At 38.7% G+C, this 22602-nt stretch overlaps 1 protein-coding gene across 2 annotated transcripts in view; it reads right to left on the bottom strand.

Annotated features, from left to right (window-relative positions):
- The window catches only part of Mctp (multiple C2 domain and transmembrane region protein), a 302695-nt gene that overhangs the window by 26859 nt on the left and 253234 nt on the right, over window positions 1-22602 (bottom strand). For both annotated transcript variants that reach the window (XM_076198654.1, XM_076198655.1), the window contains 6 exons: window positions 22126-22251; window positions 21628-21715; window positions 20267-20412; window positions 19808-19937; window positions 10463-10483; window positions 2259-2351 (listed from right to left, as the gene is read on the bottom strand). In XM_076198654.1, the coding sequence (XP_076054769.1) occupies window positions 2259-2351; window positions 10463-10483; window positions 19808-19937; window positions 20267-20412; window positions 21628-21715; window positions 22126-22251 (604 nt within the window). The remainder of the gene's footprint in view (window positions 1-2258; window positions 2352-10462; window positions 10484-19807; window positions 19938-20266; window positions 20413-21627; window positions 21716-22125; window positions 22252-22602) is intronic.

A 22602-nucleotide genomic window follows, 5' to 3' on the forward strand; every position in this document is an offset into this window, starting at 1 on the left:
AATAAACTTAATCAACACACATGTATAATAATAACTAGAATGAAAAAATGCATACAGAGTCAACAACACAAACTACTACAAAACAGTTGCTAGTTTGTCATTCCAAAAACTTCTTATGATTTCTTGTCATTCAAAAAACCTCTTATGATTTCTTGAAATTAGCTATGAACATGATAAATCAATATATCAACCATCACATACATTTAGACTTTGGTAGAGTGATTGTTCATATTAATTATAATTACTTTATAGGAAATTAATAATTTTCTTAAATCTGTGTCACAAAAATTCCATATTCAGGCATGGACAAATGTCTGAAACTGCTGTCATTTTTGACATATGGGTATAATTTCCACTGCTAAGTATTCAATATATTTTTGTATATACGTAGATATACGAAGGGCTTTTCCCCCTTACAAGGGAGATAGCCAAAGTCCATTCCACTCCTGTTCACTACAGAAGGAATGCAGCAAGACACAGCACATCAACAGCAAGGCCACTTCATCATTCTGGTGGTCTCCCCTCTCTGTCCCCTCATGCAGACACATTAAAGACAGAGAGAAATCCCTTCGGGCTGTGTCAAAATACAATTCACATGTAAGCACTGCCCAACCTCCCTATCCCCCACCCATTCCCTTCCATCACAGTATCATCCATACGCAGCCATTCTCCACTCACCCCTATTTTATGCCTTTCCCCTTCTTTCCTTAACAGACATTCCCCTCTTGCTGAACACCCCTTTTACCCCATCCATCCATCTCATCCTCAGTTGCCCCCTCATGTTCACTTCATCCACCTTTGCCTTCCATACTTCTTTTACTAATCTTTCTTCATTTATTCTTTCCATGTGTCCAAACCATCCCAATACTCTTTCATTCATCCAATCTCCCATCTCCTTTTCCACCCCGGCATCTCCTCCTCACCTCCTCATTTCTCACCCTATCCAACCTTGTAAACCCTACCATACTTCTCAGACAGTTCATCTCGAACACATTTAAAATCTTCCTCTCCTATATTCCATGTCTCTACCACATACAGTGCTGTCAACACAATCACCCTTTCATACAATCTCCTCTGAGCATCCATTCCCAAATGTCTATTTCTCATTACCCTTTTTAATCCCCCAAGACACTTACTTGCTTCTCCAATCTATAATCCACCTCCGTCTCCACTCCTTTTTTTTTTTTATACAAACTACTTTTTTGTATACAAGAATTTTTTTGTATGCAAGAAAATATGAGGATAAAGAAAAAATAAGCTATAATATTTTTTCCAAAAAGAATCTCAAGTAATCATGGAATTCATTCATGTTAGCTACAAAAGTCAACAAAATGGCACTGAAGAGGTGAAGTCCCAAAGGTGGTAAAGGAGAGATTTAAGGAGGGTAACAAAAAGGAGGGATATTAGAAATAACAAGAGTACAAATTAATCTCTAATCAAAAGAATGCTGTGTGACTTTGGTCCATAGGGATATCACTAAAGTCCCTCACGTATTGACTGCATAACACTCATGCAGTCAATCCTCGACATAGGAAAAAGTCGAGGAAATATAGAAAAAGATGATGGACAGAGAGCCTGAATCCAGTCAGGTGAGGATGCTGACAGATTCTAATGATGAGTAGCCAGGGACATAAATCTCTCTTCATTTTTCTTACAGAGCCACCCTTGCAGGTACCTGTCAATGGTCCATCCCATTTGATGGAGGAACTAGTCCTTTGAGGGACTATTAACTATGATTAAATCATATGTTGTTGTTAGAACTACCACACACAAAGCTTGTTGGCAGAAAATATAATTTCTGTTTCAATGCTCATATAAATTAAATTTTTGGAATGACTTCTATTGCTACTGCACATCTACTTAGGCAAATTAAATATATTACAAACAATGTACAGGAAACATTTCAATAAACATACACAGCTGTGACAGAATATATACTATATTTATAGAAACTGAAATATTTATAAGAAATGATCAAATTCAATATTTTTAGCCACAACTAAAAGCTAATATTGAAAAGGATTCAGATATATTGAAAAGAAAAGAAAAAATAGAAATGCACTGAAAGCACATTTTTCATATTCATCTACACTAAATCATCACATTTTACCTAGCATAACTTATTACAGTACAACAAATAGCTCATACAAGACTTCTATTCCTAAGTGCTATGGGGCAACGAACTGGACACTAATTGTACTAACCTTTAGAATGACACACACAAACAAACTCTTTCTTTTATCAATTAGAATACAAACCTTGTCTTTATCTTCATCATCTATATCTTCTTCATCCCCTGAAAGTTCACTTTCCTCCTCTCGATGCAGCACACTCCCTACCAATGATATCACCTGTAATGACACAAATATATACTGTAAGATGTACTGTATCAAGAAGAATAGGAAAATATTTGTTATAAGGAAGTCAAAGGTACACGGAATAAAAAATGAATGGTGTGAAAAATAAACCTGGTGAAATTTGAAAATATAACTTTTGGAATATGCACATGGTAGATGAAATGTAATCAGACCAATTTACCATGATACAATACAACATGGAATGCCTTTCTTCAAGGAATTGGAAGACACCACTACAGCACCTCAAAAAGTCTAACAAATCAGCTAAGGCTGAAATAATGAAAGTTTCCTGTTTTCATACATATATATACAAAGGCTTTTTCCCCCTTACAAGGGAGGAAGCCAAAAAATGAAAAGGCATAAAATCATTCCCACCCATTCCATCCCTGAATACACTCCACCCCCTCCACCCTCCCTCTCATCTTGGCACCTCCTGGATGATGGGTCATACCTGCACCTTGTCCACTGCCCTGGGTCAGAAGCAGTGTCGCAAGACACAGCACATCCACAGCAAGGCCGCTTCATTAAATTGGCGACCCCCCCCCCTCTCCGTCCCCCCATGCATAAAGGAGAAGACGGGGAGAAATCCCTTCGGGCTGCGTCAAAATTTGCTCACACACACTACCTCACCCCCCATTCCCCCGCCCATTCCACCTCATGCATCACAACATCATCCATATACAACCATTCTCCATTCACCCCTGTCTTCTGTCCTCTCCCATCCTTCCTCAACAGACATTCCCCTCTTCCCCAAAGCCCCCTTCACCCCATCCATCCACCTCATCCTAGGACGTCCCTTCATGTTCACTCCCTCCACATCTGCCTTCCACACCTCTTTTACTAGTCTTTCCTCACTCATTCTTTCCATGTGTCCAAACCATCCTAATACTCTTTCATCAACCCTATCTCCCAACTCCCTTTCCACCCCTGTTCTCCTCCTCACCTCATTTCTCACTCTATCCAGCCTAGTAACCCCCATCATACTTCTCAGACACATTCAAACTCCTTCTCTCTTCCTCTCTCATGTTCCATGTTTCTGCCCCATATAGTGCTGTTGGCACAATCACTCCTTCATACAGTCTCCTCTTAGAATCCATTCCCAAATGTCTATTCCTCATTACACTTTTTAATCCACCAAGGCATTTACTTGCTTCTCTCAATCTACATTCTACCTCCACCTTCACTCCACCTCTTCCTGCCACATTTGCATCCAAGTATCTAAAACTATCCACTTCCTCCAGTCGCTCTCCCTTAATGCTCACTTCCAGACTACTGCCACTTTCACCCCTTGTACATCTCATTACCTTACTTTTACCCACATTTATCTTCAGCTTTCTTCTATCACACACTCTCCCAAATTCTGTCACCAACTTCCTCAATCCCTCCTCCGATCCTGCCACAAGTGCAGTGTCGGCCGCAAAGAACAGCTGGCTCACCTCCCACTTTTCTCCATTTTCTTTAACCATCTCCAATCCCTTGCCTACTACCCTTGCATTTACCTCTCGCACTACCCCATTCATGTATAAGTTGAACAGCCAGGGCGACATAACGCATCCTTGACGAAGTCCCACCTTTACCTCAAACCACTCACTCTCTCCATTTCTAATCCTGACATAAGCTCTACTACTCTCATAAAAACTCTTGACAGCTCCTAGAAGCTTTCCTCCTATCCCGTATATCCACAAAACCTCCCACAGTGCCTTTCTGTCTACCCTGTCGTAACCCTTTTCCAGGTCCATAAAGGCCCAGAAAACATCCTTTCCCTTTCCTATAGCTTTCTCACATATCTGTCTTACCACAAAAATCTGATCTACATGACCTCTACCCGATCTAAATCCACAATGTTCCTCACCAATTACTCCCTCTGTTCTTCTCCTAATCCTCTCAATCAAGATCCTCCCATAAGCCTTCCCAACTACACTTAACAAGCTAATCCCTCTGAAACTACTACATTCACACTTGTCCCCTTTTCCCTTGTAAAGTGGAACTATACAGGCACTCCTCCAGTCCTCCAGCACTCTACCCTCTCTCCAGCAATCATTAAATAACCTCACCAGCCAGTCCACTATCACTGTACCTCCTTTTTTTAGACATTCTGCATGGCACCCATCCAGACCAGGTGCCTTACCTGCTTTCATCATCATAACAACTGCCTTCACCTCATCCTTCCTTATTTCTCCTCCATTTTCCTTACTCATCACTCTCATTTTCTTAGCATTTCCCACTGCAGCTATCTTTCCCTCCCTATCCTCCTTCACATTTAGCAACTCCCTCAGATATTCTGCCCATCTTCCCCTTACTGCCTTCTCTTCCATTATCATTTCTCCATCTGCACGTTTTACCTTTTCTTCTCTACTTGATTTGCCTCCTCTTCCTCTCTTAATTTCTTTCCAAAACATCTTTTTATTACTTTCAAAATTTTCTGTCATACTCTTACCCCATTTCACATCTGCTCTCCTCTTTGCCTCCTTTACCTTTTGCTTTACTTCTCTTTTCTTTTCTTTGTACCTCTCATATGACTCCCTCGTCCTATTTTGTAACCAATCTGTGAAAGCTGGCTTCTTCTCTTCTACAACCTTCTTTGTTTCCTCATCCTACCATTCACTACCCTTACTCCTATTTCCTCCTGTCCTTCTTGTTCCACACAGCAAGATGTGAGCAATAATATGATATGAGTATTGAAGTGAGCAAATCACTAGATATGAGGAAAGCTTCAAAGCCTGATGGGACTTCAAACTATAGATTCTTAAAGAATGCAGGAGGCAATTAGTAGACAAGATTCACAGCCTAGTTGTGTGTTTACTAAAAGAAGGATTAGAAAAGGGCCAATGTGGTACTGATCCATAGAGAAGGAAGTAAAGAGTTTGAATTACAGACTGGTGTCCTTGGTCATAATGGTGAATTTGTGCAAGAGAATTGTGAAGGATTGGCGGGTGAAATATCTTGAAGAGATGAAAATTTTGATTGAATATGAATTTGGTTTTGGACCCAGTAGATCATGTGCATCAAACCTTTTAAGTTTTTACTCATAAGTGATTGACGTGCTACAAGAGAAGGATGAGTGGATTGTGTGTACTTAGATCTAGAGAAGGACTTTGACAAAGTACTTCATAATTGACAACTGATAATGAAAATAATTGATCATCCTTGGAGAGGAAAAGAATGTTCCAGGCACTCTCATAGAAAACCTGCCTTAAAGTCAACCCTGGCCTGGCACAATGTATGTGCTTCATTTGTACCATCCTGGCCACATGTGTAGCCCCTTAGGGCTGCACCTTGAGATCAAGGTAATAAGGTTCATGGGTTATGAAGATAGGTATCAGGGACTTGATTTTCTCTGCTGAGAATATTGCAGGATCACCACCAGCAAGTACTCACCTATGTGGGCAAAATTTAAGTGATGAAATGTACAAGGACTGATGATGATGAAATGTTAACTGTGATTGTGATGGGTGAGAGACCTGAGGAAAAATAGTTCTAAGTATTTAGGGTTGCATGTGGTGGTGAATGGAGGAGTGGATGTGGAGGTGAACTGTAGAGTAAAAATGAGCAAGTCAATGTTGCAGTGGAATGAAATTTTTTATGAAAAAACAGGTATCTACAGGGTCTAACAGATAAATCCGTACAAACTTTGAAGAGGTTTTAAGCACTTAAAAAGTAACATATGGCAATTCTGATTGTTTCCAGATACTTCCATTTGTCTAATAATTTAGCCAGTTGTATACTAGCACCGGTGCAATAAACATTAAGCAATGGAACAAGCCAAACGTTCAGCCATATGCGAACTTCGTCGCGCGGGTCACACTCTTAGCGCCATAATAAGGATGCTAAAATACACCAGACAAACTGTTTACGATGTTTGTAAACGTTCTGATGAGACCGGCGAAGACCAACGAGCTGCTCACAAGCCCAGAAGGGGCAGAATTCTAACACCTCGCTTTTTAGCTGGTCTCAAGAGAAGTGTCAATGCAAATCCAGCCTTACCATTATCGACATTGGCAAAGAAGACAGGTGACAGAACAAAGACAATTCACAGAGCATTAAAGAAATTGGGATTAACCTCATTCTCACAAGGAAAAAGACATCTTTTGACACGAAAAATGAAAGAAATCCGCTTGACCAGGTGCCAAAAGCTGTTGAACTGGATGAAGTCGAATGGCTCAGTCATCAAGTTTTTTCCGACGAGAAGATTTTCACGGTTGATGCGACTTTCAATAAGCGGAATGATCGCTGGATAGCCTCCTCATCCTCAGAGGTTCAACACAAGACAACGACGAAGAAACCAGCAAGTGTCATGGTGCTCTGTGTGGTGTCAACTGAGGGGGACGTCTTCACTCACTTCTTCAACAACAAGGAGAAAGTCAATGCCGTTGTCTATTGCAAAGTTCTAGAAGAGAAAATAATACCCTGGATGAAAGATAAGGCTAGTGTCTTCCAACAAGACTCGGCTCCAGCCCACACAGCGAAGAGGACCACCAACCTTCTCGAAGGGTCAAATGTGCAGTTCTGGAACAAAGAGTTGTGGCCCTCAAATTCGCCAGACCTAAACCCTTTAGATTATTATTTTTGGGCGCGAATTGAGGCCAAGGCATGTGACAAGCCACACAGAAGTATAACAACCCTGAAGACAGACATCAAGAAGGCTGTGGGTTCATTATCAAAGTCCGAGATCATCAACGCTGTATCCAAGTTTCGTAAACGCGTTGAAAGCGTCATAACAGCTGAAGGTGGTTACATTGAATGAAATCATTGTTCTTATTGCCTTTTCTAAATATACTGAAAATTTCATAACTCTCTGTTTATTATAACCCGAGATATTAATCTTAAAACATGTGATAAGAAGTTGTACGGATTTATCTGTTAGACCCTGTAAGGATGAATGCAGAGAAGATTGTATGAAAGAGTGATTGTACTTACTGTGTTCTTGAGAGCAGAAACCTTAATAAGAATGGGAGAGTGACAGAATATTTTTGAGATAAACAGTCTGACAAATATGAGAGGTGTTACAGAAATGGATTATCATAAATAAAGAGATAAGGCAGAAAACAAAGGTGAGAACATCACTTGTACTTGGGAGCAATATTGCACCAAAGGGGTGAAATCATAGAAGTGGTAATGGAAAGATTTAAGAATAGGTGGAGTTATAGAAGTGGTAAAAGAAATATTTAAGGAGGGCAGCAGAATGGAGGGATGATGAAAATTAAAAGTGATCAGCTTTTTTTCTAGTTTAGATAAAGCAGGGAAAAGAATGTGCAAATGATAGGTGTAAATGGAAGGAAATTGTAAATGGATGAAAGAATAGTATGACCCAAGGGGGTATTATTATCTGCTTAATGAATTCTTTTGAATAGATGAGGAGAAGGAGTCAATATACAATGAAGTGGTAGAGAGTAAACCAGCTCCAGTTGTCAGGCTTTACTGTGGAAAACCTATGGATCACTGTATTGCCTCTGATCCATGTAATGTATCAAGATGCAGATGACTCCTTATCCCACAGGTAATGAGATAGGTGGGGTGGTTGACTGGATTTTATTTGTGTATGATGTTGGTGTGTGCTTTGACTCATCCACCCATTATAAAGAATGGAAAGGACATTTCCTTTGATATATATATATATATATATATATATATATATATATATATATATATATATATATATATACATATGCACATATACCTTTTTCTCCCTTACAAGGGAGGTAGTCAAAGTCAAAAGGCATAATTTCACTCCTAACCATTTCACTCACTCCACTCCCATTCTTCACCCCTCCCTCCCTCCTTCCCTCTTTTCTTGGTTCCTCCTGGATAACAGGTCATCCCTGCATCTCGCCCACTGCCTAGGGTCAGAAGCAATGCAGCAAGACACAGCACATCCACAGCAAGGCAGCTTCACTTAATCCGAGACTCCCTTTTCTGTCCCATTATGCAGAAAAAAAGAAGAGGAGAAATCCCTTCAGGTTGTGTCAAAAATCATTCACACATAACCACTCCCTAATCTCCCATTCCCCAACCACTCCCTTTTATGGATCGCAGCATCATCCATATACAGACGCTCCTCAACTTACTTTTTAGTTAGGTTCCGAACGGCCGAACGTAACGTGAAAATGAACATAAGTTGTTACTGTACTATACATCCATGAATTCTATTACCGTATCTTATAAAACACCCCTAAATCATTAAGTATAAACATAATATTGTAAAATAATAACATTAATTTCAAATAAATTATTCAAGCAACATAAATTGAGATGGTGGAGGAGAAGGAGGAGGGGAGGAGGAGGAGGCAAGGCACGTTCAGTCTGTCGTTTGTGACAGGTAAACAATGAACGCAGCGTCATGCGTAAGTATCGTTTGAACTACGGAGAGCGCGCTAAACTAAAAAATTCACTAAAAAAAAAAAAAATTACAATTTTTTTTTAGTCATTTCAAACGTAAAATCGAAAAAACGTAAAACGAATGAACGTAAGTAGAGGAGCGTCTGTACATAATTCTCCAGTCGCTCCTATGTTCTGTCTTCTCCCTTCCTTCCTCAACAGACATCCTCTTCTTTCTCAAGACCCCTTTTACCCCATCCATCCATCTTATCCTCTGTTGCCCCCTCCTGTTCACTCCATCCACCTCTGCCTCCCACACTTCTTTTACTGATATTTCTTCATTCATTCTTTCCATGTGCCCAAACCATCCCATTACCCTTTCATCAACCCTATCTCCCTACTCCTTTTCCACCCCATTCTCCTCCTCATTTCTCACTCTATCCATCCTAATAACCCCTACCAACTTCTCAGATATATATATATATATATATATATATATATATATATATATATATATATATATATATATATAAGTTGATTTAATTTAATGTCACAAACTTCCTTTCTCTGAAAAGTCAAGGACAATGCTTCCTTGTGAAGAACTTTTTAAAACATGGAATTTAATGTAGTATATCCTTACACTGAACTTGCTTGCCACCTGGCAGCCTCAAACCACCTCCATTCCTGACATCTTGCCCATGTAGTAATATTCTATGCTGATGTTATCTACTACTCTGAGCAGTTCTTAGACTCGTATTTAAAAGGAGTACTTCTCTACATTACTGCAAATCATCTTGGATATCTCAAAGTGATATAAATACATGGTCAAGTAATGTATCTGGTCATGGTACCAAGACATCTTCCAGATATTTGCTATAGGATAATAGCAATTTATTAGTAACTGAGATTGAAGAATTGCTCTTGCCAGCAGTAGACCATCAAAGTAAGCCTTGCACCTCCCAGAGCAGTACAGGCTGAGTTGGTGAAGTATTGAGACATAGTGATGAGTGGACCTTTTTATATTCGTCTAGCATGAATTAACCAAGTCTGGTTTAATTTTCCTGTATCTTGAATTTAAGGTTATACCTTTACCTTGACCCAATTACCTCTAAATTTATCAGTCTTATAGGGATCGTTGATCATTGTTCCTGAAAGTTTTATATCAACTGATCCAGCTGTTTCTTTATAATATTGCTAAAAAACAAAAGAAATAACCACAAAACAATACTTCACTCCATTCAGGAAGGTAATATGCTCATAAAACTAGAGCTGGGCACGTTACTGCCAGACAGGTAGTGCGTTACTGCCGGACTGGTTGTGCATTACCGAAAAATCTGTGTATACATACTGCATATGTGTATATACATATACACATGTGCAGTAACATGGACCACTCTATAAGGAAATTAAAATTGGTAATGCACTGACGGAAATACACCCCAAATTTATCAGTAACGAACTACCTGTCCAGCGGTAATGTACTACCTGTCTGGCAGTAACGTACTCAGCTCTGCATAAAGCTATATTATCCACAATGTATAATGGTATTACCCATAGTGCCAACTAAAGTGTCTACTATTCACACAAAATACGTATGTGCCATAAAACACTCATAAGTGCAGCACACAATATCACACTCTGTTATTTATAATAAAAAACAGTGATCACTCATTAAAAAGGAATACAGAGAGCATAGCCACCTGCTGTAGAAAGCCTTCAAGCCTCTGTGTAACCAGCAAAACCCTCAGGTGCTTATCAAGGCCCAAAACGTGAAAAATTTACGAACCAACCTTGCTCATGGTCCATCGTTGCTTTCTCCACGCATCAAGTTAAGAACCCCAAAAAAGCAAAAGGAGCTAAATGAGCAATAATTTCAACCTTTCTTTTCATATCATTGCACCTTCAATCCACAAACATTTTGACTGGAGACCATTTCAACCTCAAATTTTGATGGTATCACTGATAATTTTGACAAATGATACAAATAAACTGTTTTTCACTCTGAATAGAGTTCTAAAATGATCCAACTTTTTTTTTTTTTAGAAGAGCTTGCATAAAACAAATATAGAGCAAAACAACCATTTCCAAATGGTTATCAAATCTAGTTCTATCCATCTGAAATGTTCCCATACAAACTTGAAACCTAAACCTATAAACAAATTTCTTATCCACAACTGTCTCTTTACCAAAGAAATAAAATAGAATAAAATTGAAAAATAAAAGGAAGAGAGAACTATCAGAACTACAAAAAGATCAGCTACAGCAACTAAATAATGACATCCATCAATAACAACAAACCAGGATTGGATACTGTCATTTGTAGTTTACCCTTATTATCTCAACAAAAGTCAATGAAAATATAGTGTTTCCATTCAGACTTGAAGTCTATAAACATATATCCAAATTAGAACTACCAACTCTGGAACAAAGAAGAGAAAGAGGAGATCTACTGACTATTCATAGAATTATGAAAGAAATAGAAGTCCTATATAGAGATGATTTATTAAAGTGGAACAAGAGAAAAACAAGAGGACATGAAAAGAAACTCAAAAAGGATAATTATAGAAGAGATCTGAAAAAAGAATAGCTTCCCACACAGAGTGGTGGACATCTGGAATAAATCAGATAAGGCAACAGTGTGTGCAAATACTATTCAAGAATTTAGAACAAACTTGATGCTGAAAGATACAAAGACGGGTCCCTATGAGCATAGCTTCCTTCCTGTATAATAAAACTATGTAAATAGGTAAATATAGCAAACACATAACCTAAATTCCTTATCTGCGACTGTCTTTTTAACAAAAAAAGAAGTATAATTAAAAAAGGAAAAGAAAACTATCAGAACAACAAAAAGATCAGCTACAGTAACTAAATAATAACATCCATCAATAACAACAGACCTGAATTGGATACTGTCATTTGTATTGTACCCTTCTCTCAACAGATGTTAATGAAAACACATGTGTTATAGGTAAACTGTGTTAACTTAAATGTCTAGAAATGTTATAAAAAGTTGGTGAGGTATTTAGTCATACCACTCAATGCAAAGAAAAATGTACCTAACATACACATGTATTTAACAAGGGTGATGTATCATCATTGTACAATACATGGAGTGTCAGTTCTTCACATCTGTTAGATTACTGTTATCTATATTTTGTTTAATGTTGGGTGATTTATTTAGTAGACACACATCAAAAAAGATAACAGAGATTCATATTCACAACAATTACAAGAAATGGCTAACTTCCTAGCATGAAGACATATATATACCAAGGGCTTTTTCCCTCTTACAGGGGAGGTAGCCAAAGTCAAAAGACATAGTTCCACTCCCGCCCATTTCATCCCCATTCATCACCCCTCCCTCCCTCTCATCTTGGATCCTCCTGGATGATGGATCATCCCTGCATCTTGCCAATCACCCTGAGTCAGAAGCAATAGAACAAGACATAGCACATCCACAGAAAGGCCACTTTATTTAATCAGCACCCCCCCCCCTTCCATCCCCTAATGTAGAATAATCCAAAATAACAAAATTTCTGGGACAAATAGACTGTACAATAGTGCCCCAAGGAACAATATTCTCATATGTTATGCAATCTCTTCACAAGTAATTTCCCAACCCTAGACCCAGGACTAAATACTGATGCACTCACTCATGCAGATGACCTCGCAATTATAGCCCAAGATACAAACTACAAAGTGGCTGTTATGAACACTCAAGCTTATTTAGACAAACTAGAGCAATGGATCTGAAAAAACAGAATAGAAACACCTCAGAAATCTTTTGTAATGCTGCTCACCTCAGACAACCATGAATCAAAGCAACACCCTATAGTGAAATTAAATGCCCAAACACCATCACTGGGAAAGAAACAAAATTGTAAGTCTCACTTATGATACTCAATTGACCTTTAGCCACCATATGATCTGACAGTGAAAAAAAGAAAAAAAAAAAAAAAAAAAAAATTAAATCTCCTAAAATCCATTGTAAGGATGGGTTTTGGATGATAAAAGGAAACCCCCATAGTATATCGTATGAAAATGATAGGTACAGTTCTATGCAAGAGTTCCCAACCCCATTCACCCACCTCATTATATCTCACAAACACCACCAGTTGGAAAAAATGGATAGATATACTGGATCCTCAGATGAAAAATAATAATTATATAAAATAAAATAGGTATGGAGTATAGTACATACATACATATACCAAGGCTTTTTCCCCCTTACAAGGGAGGTAGCCAAAAAGGGAAAGGCATAAAAACACTCCCACCCATTTCATCCCTACATACACTCCACACCCCTCCCACCCTCCCTCTCATCTGAGCACCTCCTGGATGACGGGTCATCCCTGCACCCTGCCCACCGCCCTGGGTCAGAAGCAGTGTCGCAAGACACAGCACATCCACAGCAAGGCCGCTTCATTTAATCGGCGACCCCCCCCTTGCATATAAGGAGAGGACGGGGAGAAAATCCCTTCGGGCTGCGTCAAAATTTACTCACACATACTACCCCACCCCCCACCCCCCCGCCCATTCCTCCTCATGCAATCACAACATCATCCATATACAACCATTCTCCACTCACCTCTGTCTTCCGTCCTCTTAAAAATTAATCCTCCACCCACTTAGAAGCAACTGCTGTAGCACAGAGCAAAATATTATCACCAAAACAACAATGCAATCTCATGAACAAGCATTCCAAACCCATAACACCAGAAAATGGAAAAATAACTATGAAGGTATGCAAGATAAAGCTAGACAAAGAAGCTATCTCACTTTTCTTCATCAATGGCACATAAAATGCCATAAAAACAAAAACAAAAAACTTACACACAGTAAGCCCAGACAAGATATCAAACTACCACAATAAACATCTGGGCCCAGTAGCAATAAAAGCTCTGTTTGATATCCTCAACCATTTCTGGTCACACAATGGCATCACAACCTGGAAAAGAGCACACATAGACCCAATTCCAAAACCAAACAAACCACCAGAGAACCCAATATCCTACAGACCTATATCTCTTTATTCTACTACATCTTTATTGATGGAAATATGATCTTTGAAAGAACCCACAAATAAAGCAACTTACAATGAAAGCATATAAAGTGAACATACTTAGAATAGTTGCAGGAACAGGATTAATAATAATAATAATTATTGTTGTTTCCTTAAGTGGAAAATCTGCAGCTCCACAGTAGATGGCAATAGTCCTCAGGCCCTCCCATAGATCTCTCAAGGAAAAAAAACTTTGGGCTCTTGTTTGTGTCATATTGGTGCAAGACTGTTTCTAAGTCACTGGCTGAGAATGGCAAAGGGGAAGCAATCTGTAGGTGTCACCTTTCCATGTGTGAAAAGGTCTAAGAAATACATCTGAACTTAATAGAGGGGGAGATCTTGGGTCCAGTCCAGAGACCAAATGTCAGGCCTTCAGGGTTGTACCTATTAATGGAGGTGAGGGTGTTGATGGATTTTGAAAATGAGCAGCTGTGCTTGTACCTCTTAATGAACGTGTGGGGTTTGACAGATTATGAAAATGGGCAGCTGTGCTGTCCATCTTGCAGGACCACCACATGCAGGTATCCATCATTTGTCCCAGACACAGGGTTTGGGCAGTAAAATGAAACACTTTATTATTAGATTTATGTGTAAATAACTCATAAGAACAACACATAAGTTGCTCTCTGTGATTGGTGCCACCTATATATAGGAAAAATTGGCAGGAAATATCTTGTGGCTGTTTGGCCCCCAACTCTTGGGGTTGGGGGGTAGTCCCACAACATGAATGCTGCCAGACCAAGAAACATCAAAACAACACCCAAATACCTATATCACACACAAATACTCTCTTCTCTTCCTCCACAACCACCAGACACCAGCCTCCAGAAGCATATCCATAATCATATCACTCACTGCTCCATCAACAAACTGAAAGACAATACATTGCTGCATGCCAGACCCCCTGATATCCATCCCTCTGAATCCTCTCTCCCTTGAAAGGACAGACTCCACTTGGCCAGACTGCAGTGCTGCCACCATTCAACTCTTCTAAGCTACCAGAAGAGAATGGATGACCATATTACAGATAACTGTCCAGGATGCAATGCCTCATCCCATACTATACAACAGATTATGGAAGACTGCATTGTACTCAATCACACACACCAACAATACAATACACACTCTATAAGGGATTTGTGGGAAAACCTGGTTCCAGCCACAGCATTCCTCAGGTATACAGGACTGCTTGGCCAGACAGTGTAGGGAACAACAACAATACATACATATCAGCATGGGATCTAACAATTAAGAAAATAAACTAAGACATCCTACAAATATCACAAAATAAAGTAGTATGAATAACAACTAGCTGCACTAGAATTGCAAGAGAGACCTGGAGCAACAGATTGATTGGTTGATAGGAAGAATCAAATCATACCTATCTACTTTGCTAAATCAACATGGATTCAAAGAGGGCAACTTCATCAGCACATTGATCACAAAACTCACCTGACAAATACTGGAAAAATTCAACAAGAAAGTACCACCTGACAATCAATCATCAATCCATTGCCACAGGTCTCTCTTGCAGGAGACCTGTGGCTCCCAGATAACCTGCAACAGCCACCAATTCAGCCAAAAAGTCACTCAAAGAAGAGATTTTGTGTTGCTGCCTAGGTAGGATGGGAGTTGATTGGTGTAAGATGAGGTGTTTAGTGTCTCAATACTCCTTCCAAACTTCTTTGCATACTAATAACTCTCCTCCACACTCTCCATCTTTCTTGGTCTTACTTGAGTTTGAGTGCTGCAACCATAAACCTATGACTGGTCCAAAAGAACTCGGCACTCTAGTTAGCCCTGAAGCTCTGTGGGATTCTCCAATGAGTACTAGCAAAGATGTGATCAATCCCTTTTGCCACACCTCAGGTATTGCCATCTATCAGTATGGACTCTGGAAATCTATCAGTATGGACTCTATGGAATCTGGAAACAGCAATCTTTGCAAAATTCAGAAAGAAATCTGTAAGGCTGTGTTTACAAAGAATGAATCTGGGCCGATTCTCATCAAATGCTGTGAATTTGAATAGCTAGAGAAAGACTTTGCTTGAATCTTTCTAAACTTACCAAAGAACACTTCAGCTATGTGTCTAACATTCTCCTTTCAGTTCGCCTTTCAGTTTCTCAATATATGATGCAAAGGTAATTTGACATTTGAACACTGGAAGAATGAAAGATTGTAACTAAAGTCATTTCTACTCAAAGGAACTCATAACAGTTCTGGAGAATCATCCCAGATTCATTTAGTGTAAATGCAACCTTAGTGTTCCTAGTTCCAGGGCTATGTGAGCCAACACACTTTATTGTTAATTCTATCAGTGCTAGTAACTGCACTGAAGGTATTCAAAAGAAGTGTAGACACTAGATAACAGAGTCGAGTTTGGTAAAGAACATCCTTTATTTGAGTCCATACACCTCGTGAAGAGCATATCAATAAGAGATGTGAAACCCAAGCTGTGTTTTAACCTCATCAATGTCATACTCGTATGTTTATCATTGCATACTATGCCTACAGCTCCACCCTTGATGTGGGCCCTATTGCTGTGGCCTGGCCAGTAAAAGGTATAATCCTCACTACTGATCATACCACTACCTGGTTTCCTCACTCTGGAGATAGCTACTGTATCCATTCTAAACCTTCTGAGCTCCACAAAAAAAAAGAAAAAAAAAAAGGGGGGTAGTTGATCATTCCTGGGGAGGGAAAGAATGTTCCAGGCATCCACTTGGATAGCCCACCAGATGTTGACCCTAGGCCTGGCTCAATGTTGTTATATTTTGTCTGTACCACCTCAGCCATCTGGGTAGTAGGCTTGGTGGATCTGAGAGAGGAAGTTGCAACACCATCCTCAACTGAAGCATCATGCTTAGATGCCATATACATCAACATAAAGATCTACCCTTTCATGCCCTCACCCCTCCTTGAGCAAAAGTTTGTTGCTTATTAGTCTTTGATGTGTGATATACACATTAACTGCATTTGGTGTATATAACATAAACCACAACCATGTACTAATATGTAAGTACCAAATATGGGTTGATTGAAAGAAGATATTGGTGTCCAATTACTAAGGAGTCTTTAGATATATACAAAATCACAAAGAAAGAAATTGGTGGAAAGCAGTGCTAAAGCTTAAAAAAGATTATGTAGATAAAAAGAAAGTTAAGAGTGCATACAATCAGGGCCCTCACATAGAGGGGGCATATGCCTGGGGGAAGGCACTTTTACGGAAGAGGGTTGACAATTTTATCTTGGACCTGCCACCCACAGGGCTGACAAAATAATGATAATAAAAAAAGGTCGAAGAACCCCTGAATATTTTACCGCAGTCAACTAATTTTTCATTGCAATCAACAAAATATGAAATATTTTCCCTTATCCTTTCTGCAACAGGGACATTAAATACAAATTCTAAAATTTGTTTAATTGTTTCAAAAGCCAATAGCTAAAATAGGCAGTAAAGGGTGGTGGAGGTGGGAAGGGGTGATGGGGAGGGAGAGGGGCATGACTGAGAACTTTGCCCCAGGGTGGCGCTTCAGCAAGTAAAGGTTCTGCATACAATCCTATACTAATAAGATGTGGTCTTTCCCTACTTATAATTTGTGTATATGTTATATATATGGTGAGTAAAATATATGAGGCAAATTATGAAAGCTATGCAGAACTGAGATAATAAAAAGAGCAAAAATATGGAAAAGGTGTATTTAAGATACCTAAAGAATGTATGAAAAGATGAGAGGGTCAGCATGCATGAAGTAAAGTATGTGAGACTGCAGCAAGAGAGGGCATGAAAAGGAAAAGAAAAGAATGAATGCAACATATAGAATCAAAAGACTGAACAGTTTTTTGGACTCAACTGTAGTCATTTTGAAAAGGACATCAACAAATAAATAAAATTTACAGTTTCAATCCTTTGTAGTGATGACAAGTATATTAGATAAATATCCATTGTTCTCATGAATACTCAGAAAAACAGCAAAAATAATGTCAAGTAATAATCTATCTATATGCCAAGGGCTTTTTTCCCCCTTACAAGGGAGGTAGCCAAATTAAGGCAAGTATCCACTCCCACCCATTCCATTTCCATCCACTACCCTTTCCTCCCTCTCATCTTAGCTCCTCATGGATGATGAGTCATTCCTGTATCCCACACACTGCCCTGGGTCAAAAGCAATGCTGTATGGCACAGCACATCCACAGCAAGGCCGCTTCACTTAACTGGTAACCCACCACTCTCCGTCCCCTCATGCAGAAAAAAAAAGAGAAGACAGGGAAAAATCCCTTTGGGCTACATCAAAATCATTCATACATACCCACACTTTACCTCACCCTCATCCCTTCCCTACATCACAGTATCAGCTATGCACAACCATTCTCCACTCGCTTCAATCTCCTGCCTTATCCCTTCCTTGCTTAACCCCTTCCATACGGTGCCGCACAAGTAGGCGTCATGGGGAGCGAGTGTATTCACGAGGCTGCCATATCGGCATCTTGATTATATTTATTGTAGTCGCCCCTCCATAATGACATTCTTTCTAATTCTTTTGTAATCGCATTTTCTATGGTTATCAAAATTCACGGGTGAAGAGAGAACGATCGATATAAGCGGTGACTATATTTTATGATGCGAGTATTATTACGACACGTCGTACGGCTGGCATTGGCTGCTGCCACCGAGATCTAAGTCCATGACGCCTACGTGTGCGGCACCGTATGGAAGGGGTTAACAGATGTTACCTTCTTGCTCCAAACCCTTTTCACCTCATCCATCCATCTCATCCTCGGTCATCCACTCAAGTTCACTCCCTCCACCTCTGCCTTCCACACCTCTTCGACTAACCTTTCTTCACTCATTCTTTCTATGTGTCCAAACCATCCCAATACTCTTCCATTAGCCTTATCTGCCATCTCCTTTTCCATCCCAGCTCTCTTCCTCACCACCTCATTTCTCACTCTATCCAACCTTGTAACCACTACCATACTTCTTATATATTTAAAATTTCATAATTTTCATATTCATCATTTAAACTTTTCTTCTCTACCTCTCTTAAATTCAAGGTCTCTGCCCCATACAGTGCCACTGAGACAATCATTCCTTCATATATTCTCCTCTTTGCATCCATTCCCAAATACCTATTTCTCATGACATTTTTTAATCCCCTAAAGTATTTCCTTGATTCTATCAGTCTACAATTTACTTCCACCTCCACTGCTCCCCTTCCTGCCACATTCTACCCCAAATACCTAAAGTTATCCACTTTCTCCAGCCTCTCTCCTTTAAGACTTATTTCCAACTCGCTGCCATCCTCTCCCCTTGTACATCTCATCACCTTAATTGCATACCTTCCCAAACTCCATCACTAACTCCCTTAATTCCTTCTCTGACCCTGCCAAAAGTGCAGTGTCATCAGCAAACAATAACTGGCTATTACCATTGCCTTTACACCTATCCATGTACACATTGAACAGCCATGGTGACATGACAGATCTCTGTCATAGTCCCACTTTTACCTTAAACCACTTGCTCTCTCCATTTCCATTTCTAACACAGGCTCTATTACACCTTGTAAAAACTATTGACTGCCCTAACAGCTTTCCCTCAATCCCATATATCTGCAAAAACTCCCATATTGCCTTTATTCTAACACAGGCTCTATTACTCTTATAAAAACTCTTGACTGCCCTTAACAGCTTTCCCTCAATCCCATATATCTACAAAAACTCCCACATTGGCTTTCTGTCTACCCTGTCGCCTTACCACAAAAATCTTATCCATGCAACCACTACCTTTCCTAAACCCAGACTCTTCGTCACCAATTACTCCCTCTGTTCCTCTCCTAATCCTCTCAATTAAAACCTTCCCATATGCCTTCCCAACTACACTCAACAAACTGATCCCTGTGAAACTACTATGCTTACATTTGTCCCTTTTTCCTTTGCAAAGCAGAACTATACAGGCCCTCCTCCAGTCTTCCAGCACTCTACCCTCCTTAGGCACAGATTAAACAATACATATCAAGAAATATAATGTTAAATTGTATTCCATGGAAAATAAGAGTTCTTGAGACTCACAATATAGTTCCTGAGGAAGAGGAGAAGTAGCATGATGGGGAGCATGTATACTTCAAAGCAGTACGTCACCACGAGGAACACCACAAAGGCAGCTATACTACGGACTGGAGATTCCCAGTCCCAACAAGACCTGTTACATAATGGAAATAGCTACTAATGATGCTGTAAGACTATAAAATGTAACAATTACTTCACATACTTAGAAAATTGTTAATACATTCACCTTCTGAAAGCAAAAGATGATTTATGTATCTAATTTGGCAATGGCCAATTTTATTAACTCGTGAGTTGGTGTAACATCATGAACAACTACTCTCAGAAAAAAATCCTTTAGCACAACAATCTTTTATCATATATTCTAATAACTGTAAGTTGTAAGTAGAGAACATCTTGTACTTGGTTTCCTATACAATAGATGATGCTTAATGTATAGTAAAAGATAAATAAATGAAAACTTACTTAACAAATTTTCCTAGTTCTATGAAGCATAATATACAAGATCTGAGACGATTCACATTCCTGATGAACACTTGTCTTTTGAACTTTAGTTCTTGTTGCATAAATTTTTCTTCTTTTGGTGTAAACGTTCTTATAGCAGCCCGTAACTGTTAAAAGAATGGAAGATATCTAAATATATGCACACATACTATCAAAAAACTTATAATTCCTGCAGTAGATACAATTTTTATAATGTAAGCAAGAACTGGAGTGATCCAACTGAAACCATCACATGAAAGAAATCAATCACTCAATTTTGCATTGATTAAATATTTCTCACATACATAACTTTTTCCTTTCCTAAACCCATAATGTTTTCCCCCATTTACTCACTCTGTTACCCTCTTAATTCTCTTGATTAATACATACTCATACACCTTACCAGCCCCCTAAAACTAATAAATTCATATCTCCCTCCCTCTTGTATAGTGCAACTATACATATACTCTTTCAGTCCACTAACACACTTCCTTCCCAGAGAGACACATTAAACAGTCTCACCAGGTATTCCACTATTACAATTCCACCCTTTGTCAGACATTTCACATGACATCCAGCTAACCTTGATGCTTTTCTAGCTTTTATTTAATACTTGTACTTCCTCTTTTTTGATAGGCTTATCATTTCACTCACCAATCAATCATTCTTCTTACATTTTCCACTGCCACAATAAAAGTGTTCCCACCTTTCTCCCCATTCAACAACTTCAAATAATCTATCTACCCTTCCCTCACAACCTTATTTTCAGTTACCAATTGTCCATCTGTTCCCTTTACCTTCTTTCTACCTGATCTGCCTCTTCACACTCCACTTCTTTCTCAACCATATTTTTATTCTTTCAAAATTTTGACAAACACCTGCTCCACTTCATAGCTGCTCTTCTCTTCGTCACCCTCACCTTTTACTTCACTTTGCTCTATATGTGTCATATGCTTCCTTTTTTATTTTTTTATTCATTCCTCATATGCACACCTCTTTCCAGCCATTACCACACTAAGCAAATAAAACTCATTTATCCGTCCCTCTCATCTCAGCACCCAAACAGTGTGGCAGGGAATGGGGTGACTTTTCATTCTTGGGAATAAAAGTGAATAAGCATTTCCTATTCCGAAAGACCACAGTTTTCAAATATCTATCAATAGGCAAAATATTATAGTATAAATTCCAATTAAAATCTTAAGGCTATATATTTTTTGTTTGTTAAGGGACTATCTCCATATTTTCAACAATTTTAATTTTCAATAAATCTTTATATCAATAATAATTTTATTTTTGAAGTACTATCTTCACAATTCTTAAGAAGACAATAAAACATAACTTACTCTATTCCACACCACTGAACATTCTAGTAGAATTTCTGGGTTATTACCTTTGGCTCTAGTTCTAAGTTTTTTGTCTTTTAATGCATACCTGTAAACAAAAACACTTATTACTTCCCACATACTTTTGTAGTTCTAAGAACACTTACCATTATTGAACTGAAAGATATTTTAATTATTCAGCCCCTTCTAAGGCATACATAACTCATTCTTTTGTTGGCTACCATCAGATGAATTTAGTGAAAATATATTTCTTAATGAGAACAATCTTTAGTGAAAATATAATGTTAACAAGAGCATTTTTTACTAACATATCTATAATAATTATCTAGATTTACATGCATTTCTTTCTGGCTGTCACAAAATTTTATTCAACTGACAGAAATCTTAATGCCTCTCAGCAAAACAGTTAATATGAGATAGTTTTTTTTTAACACTTTCCTGGCAAAGGGTTGATCTATTCTAAATAAACTTAGTAACTGTACTTCCTTAGATACCCACCATTTCTTTTCATGATCTCTTATTCTTAAAAGAGGAATGGCAATCTTGCCCAGGAACTCCACCTTGTGGTCTCTATCTTCATCATAAACCGTTATCTCCAGCACACTATGGATGTCTTTGACATTACTACAATGCATAAAAAGAGTACATGTCATATCTGAGCCATGTTAGAAATACTATTAAGAGTTGTGGTTAAGAAAATCCATTAGGCCTTTCACAGCATGGTACACTCTCTAGAATACATAGAAGAATACATAAAAGATAGTATATTTATGATAATTTATCATTTGCACCAATGTGTCAAGGGGTCCATGCTTTTCTTGACCAAAAGTAAAATTTAAGAAAAAAAGAAAAGAAAGAAGAAGAAAAAAAGAAATCACAACATCCTCCTAGAAATATATATTCTTTTTTTCTTTCTACATACATATACAACAGCCATAATACCCCTTACAAGGGTGCTGACTGAGTTGAAGCATA

The sequence above is a fragment of the Oratosquilla oratoria genome, chromosome 15, assembly GCF_046742065.1.
Source record: "Oratosquilla oratoria isolate Oo_2021 chromosome 15, ASM4674206v1, whole genome shotgun sequence".
NCBI lineage: Eukaryota > Metazoa > Arthropoda > Malacostraca > Stomatopoda > Squillidae > Oratosquilla > Oratosquilla oratoria.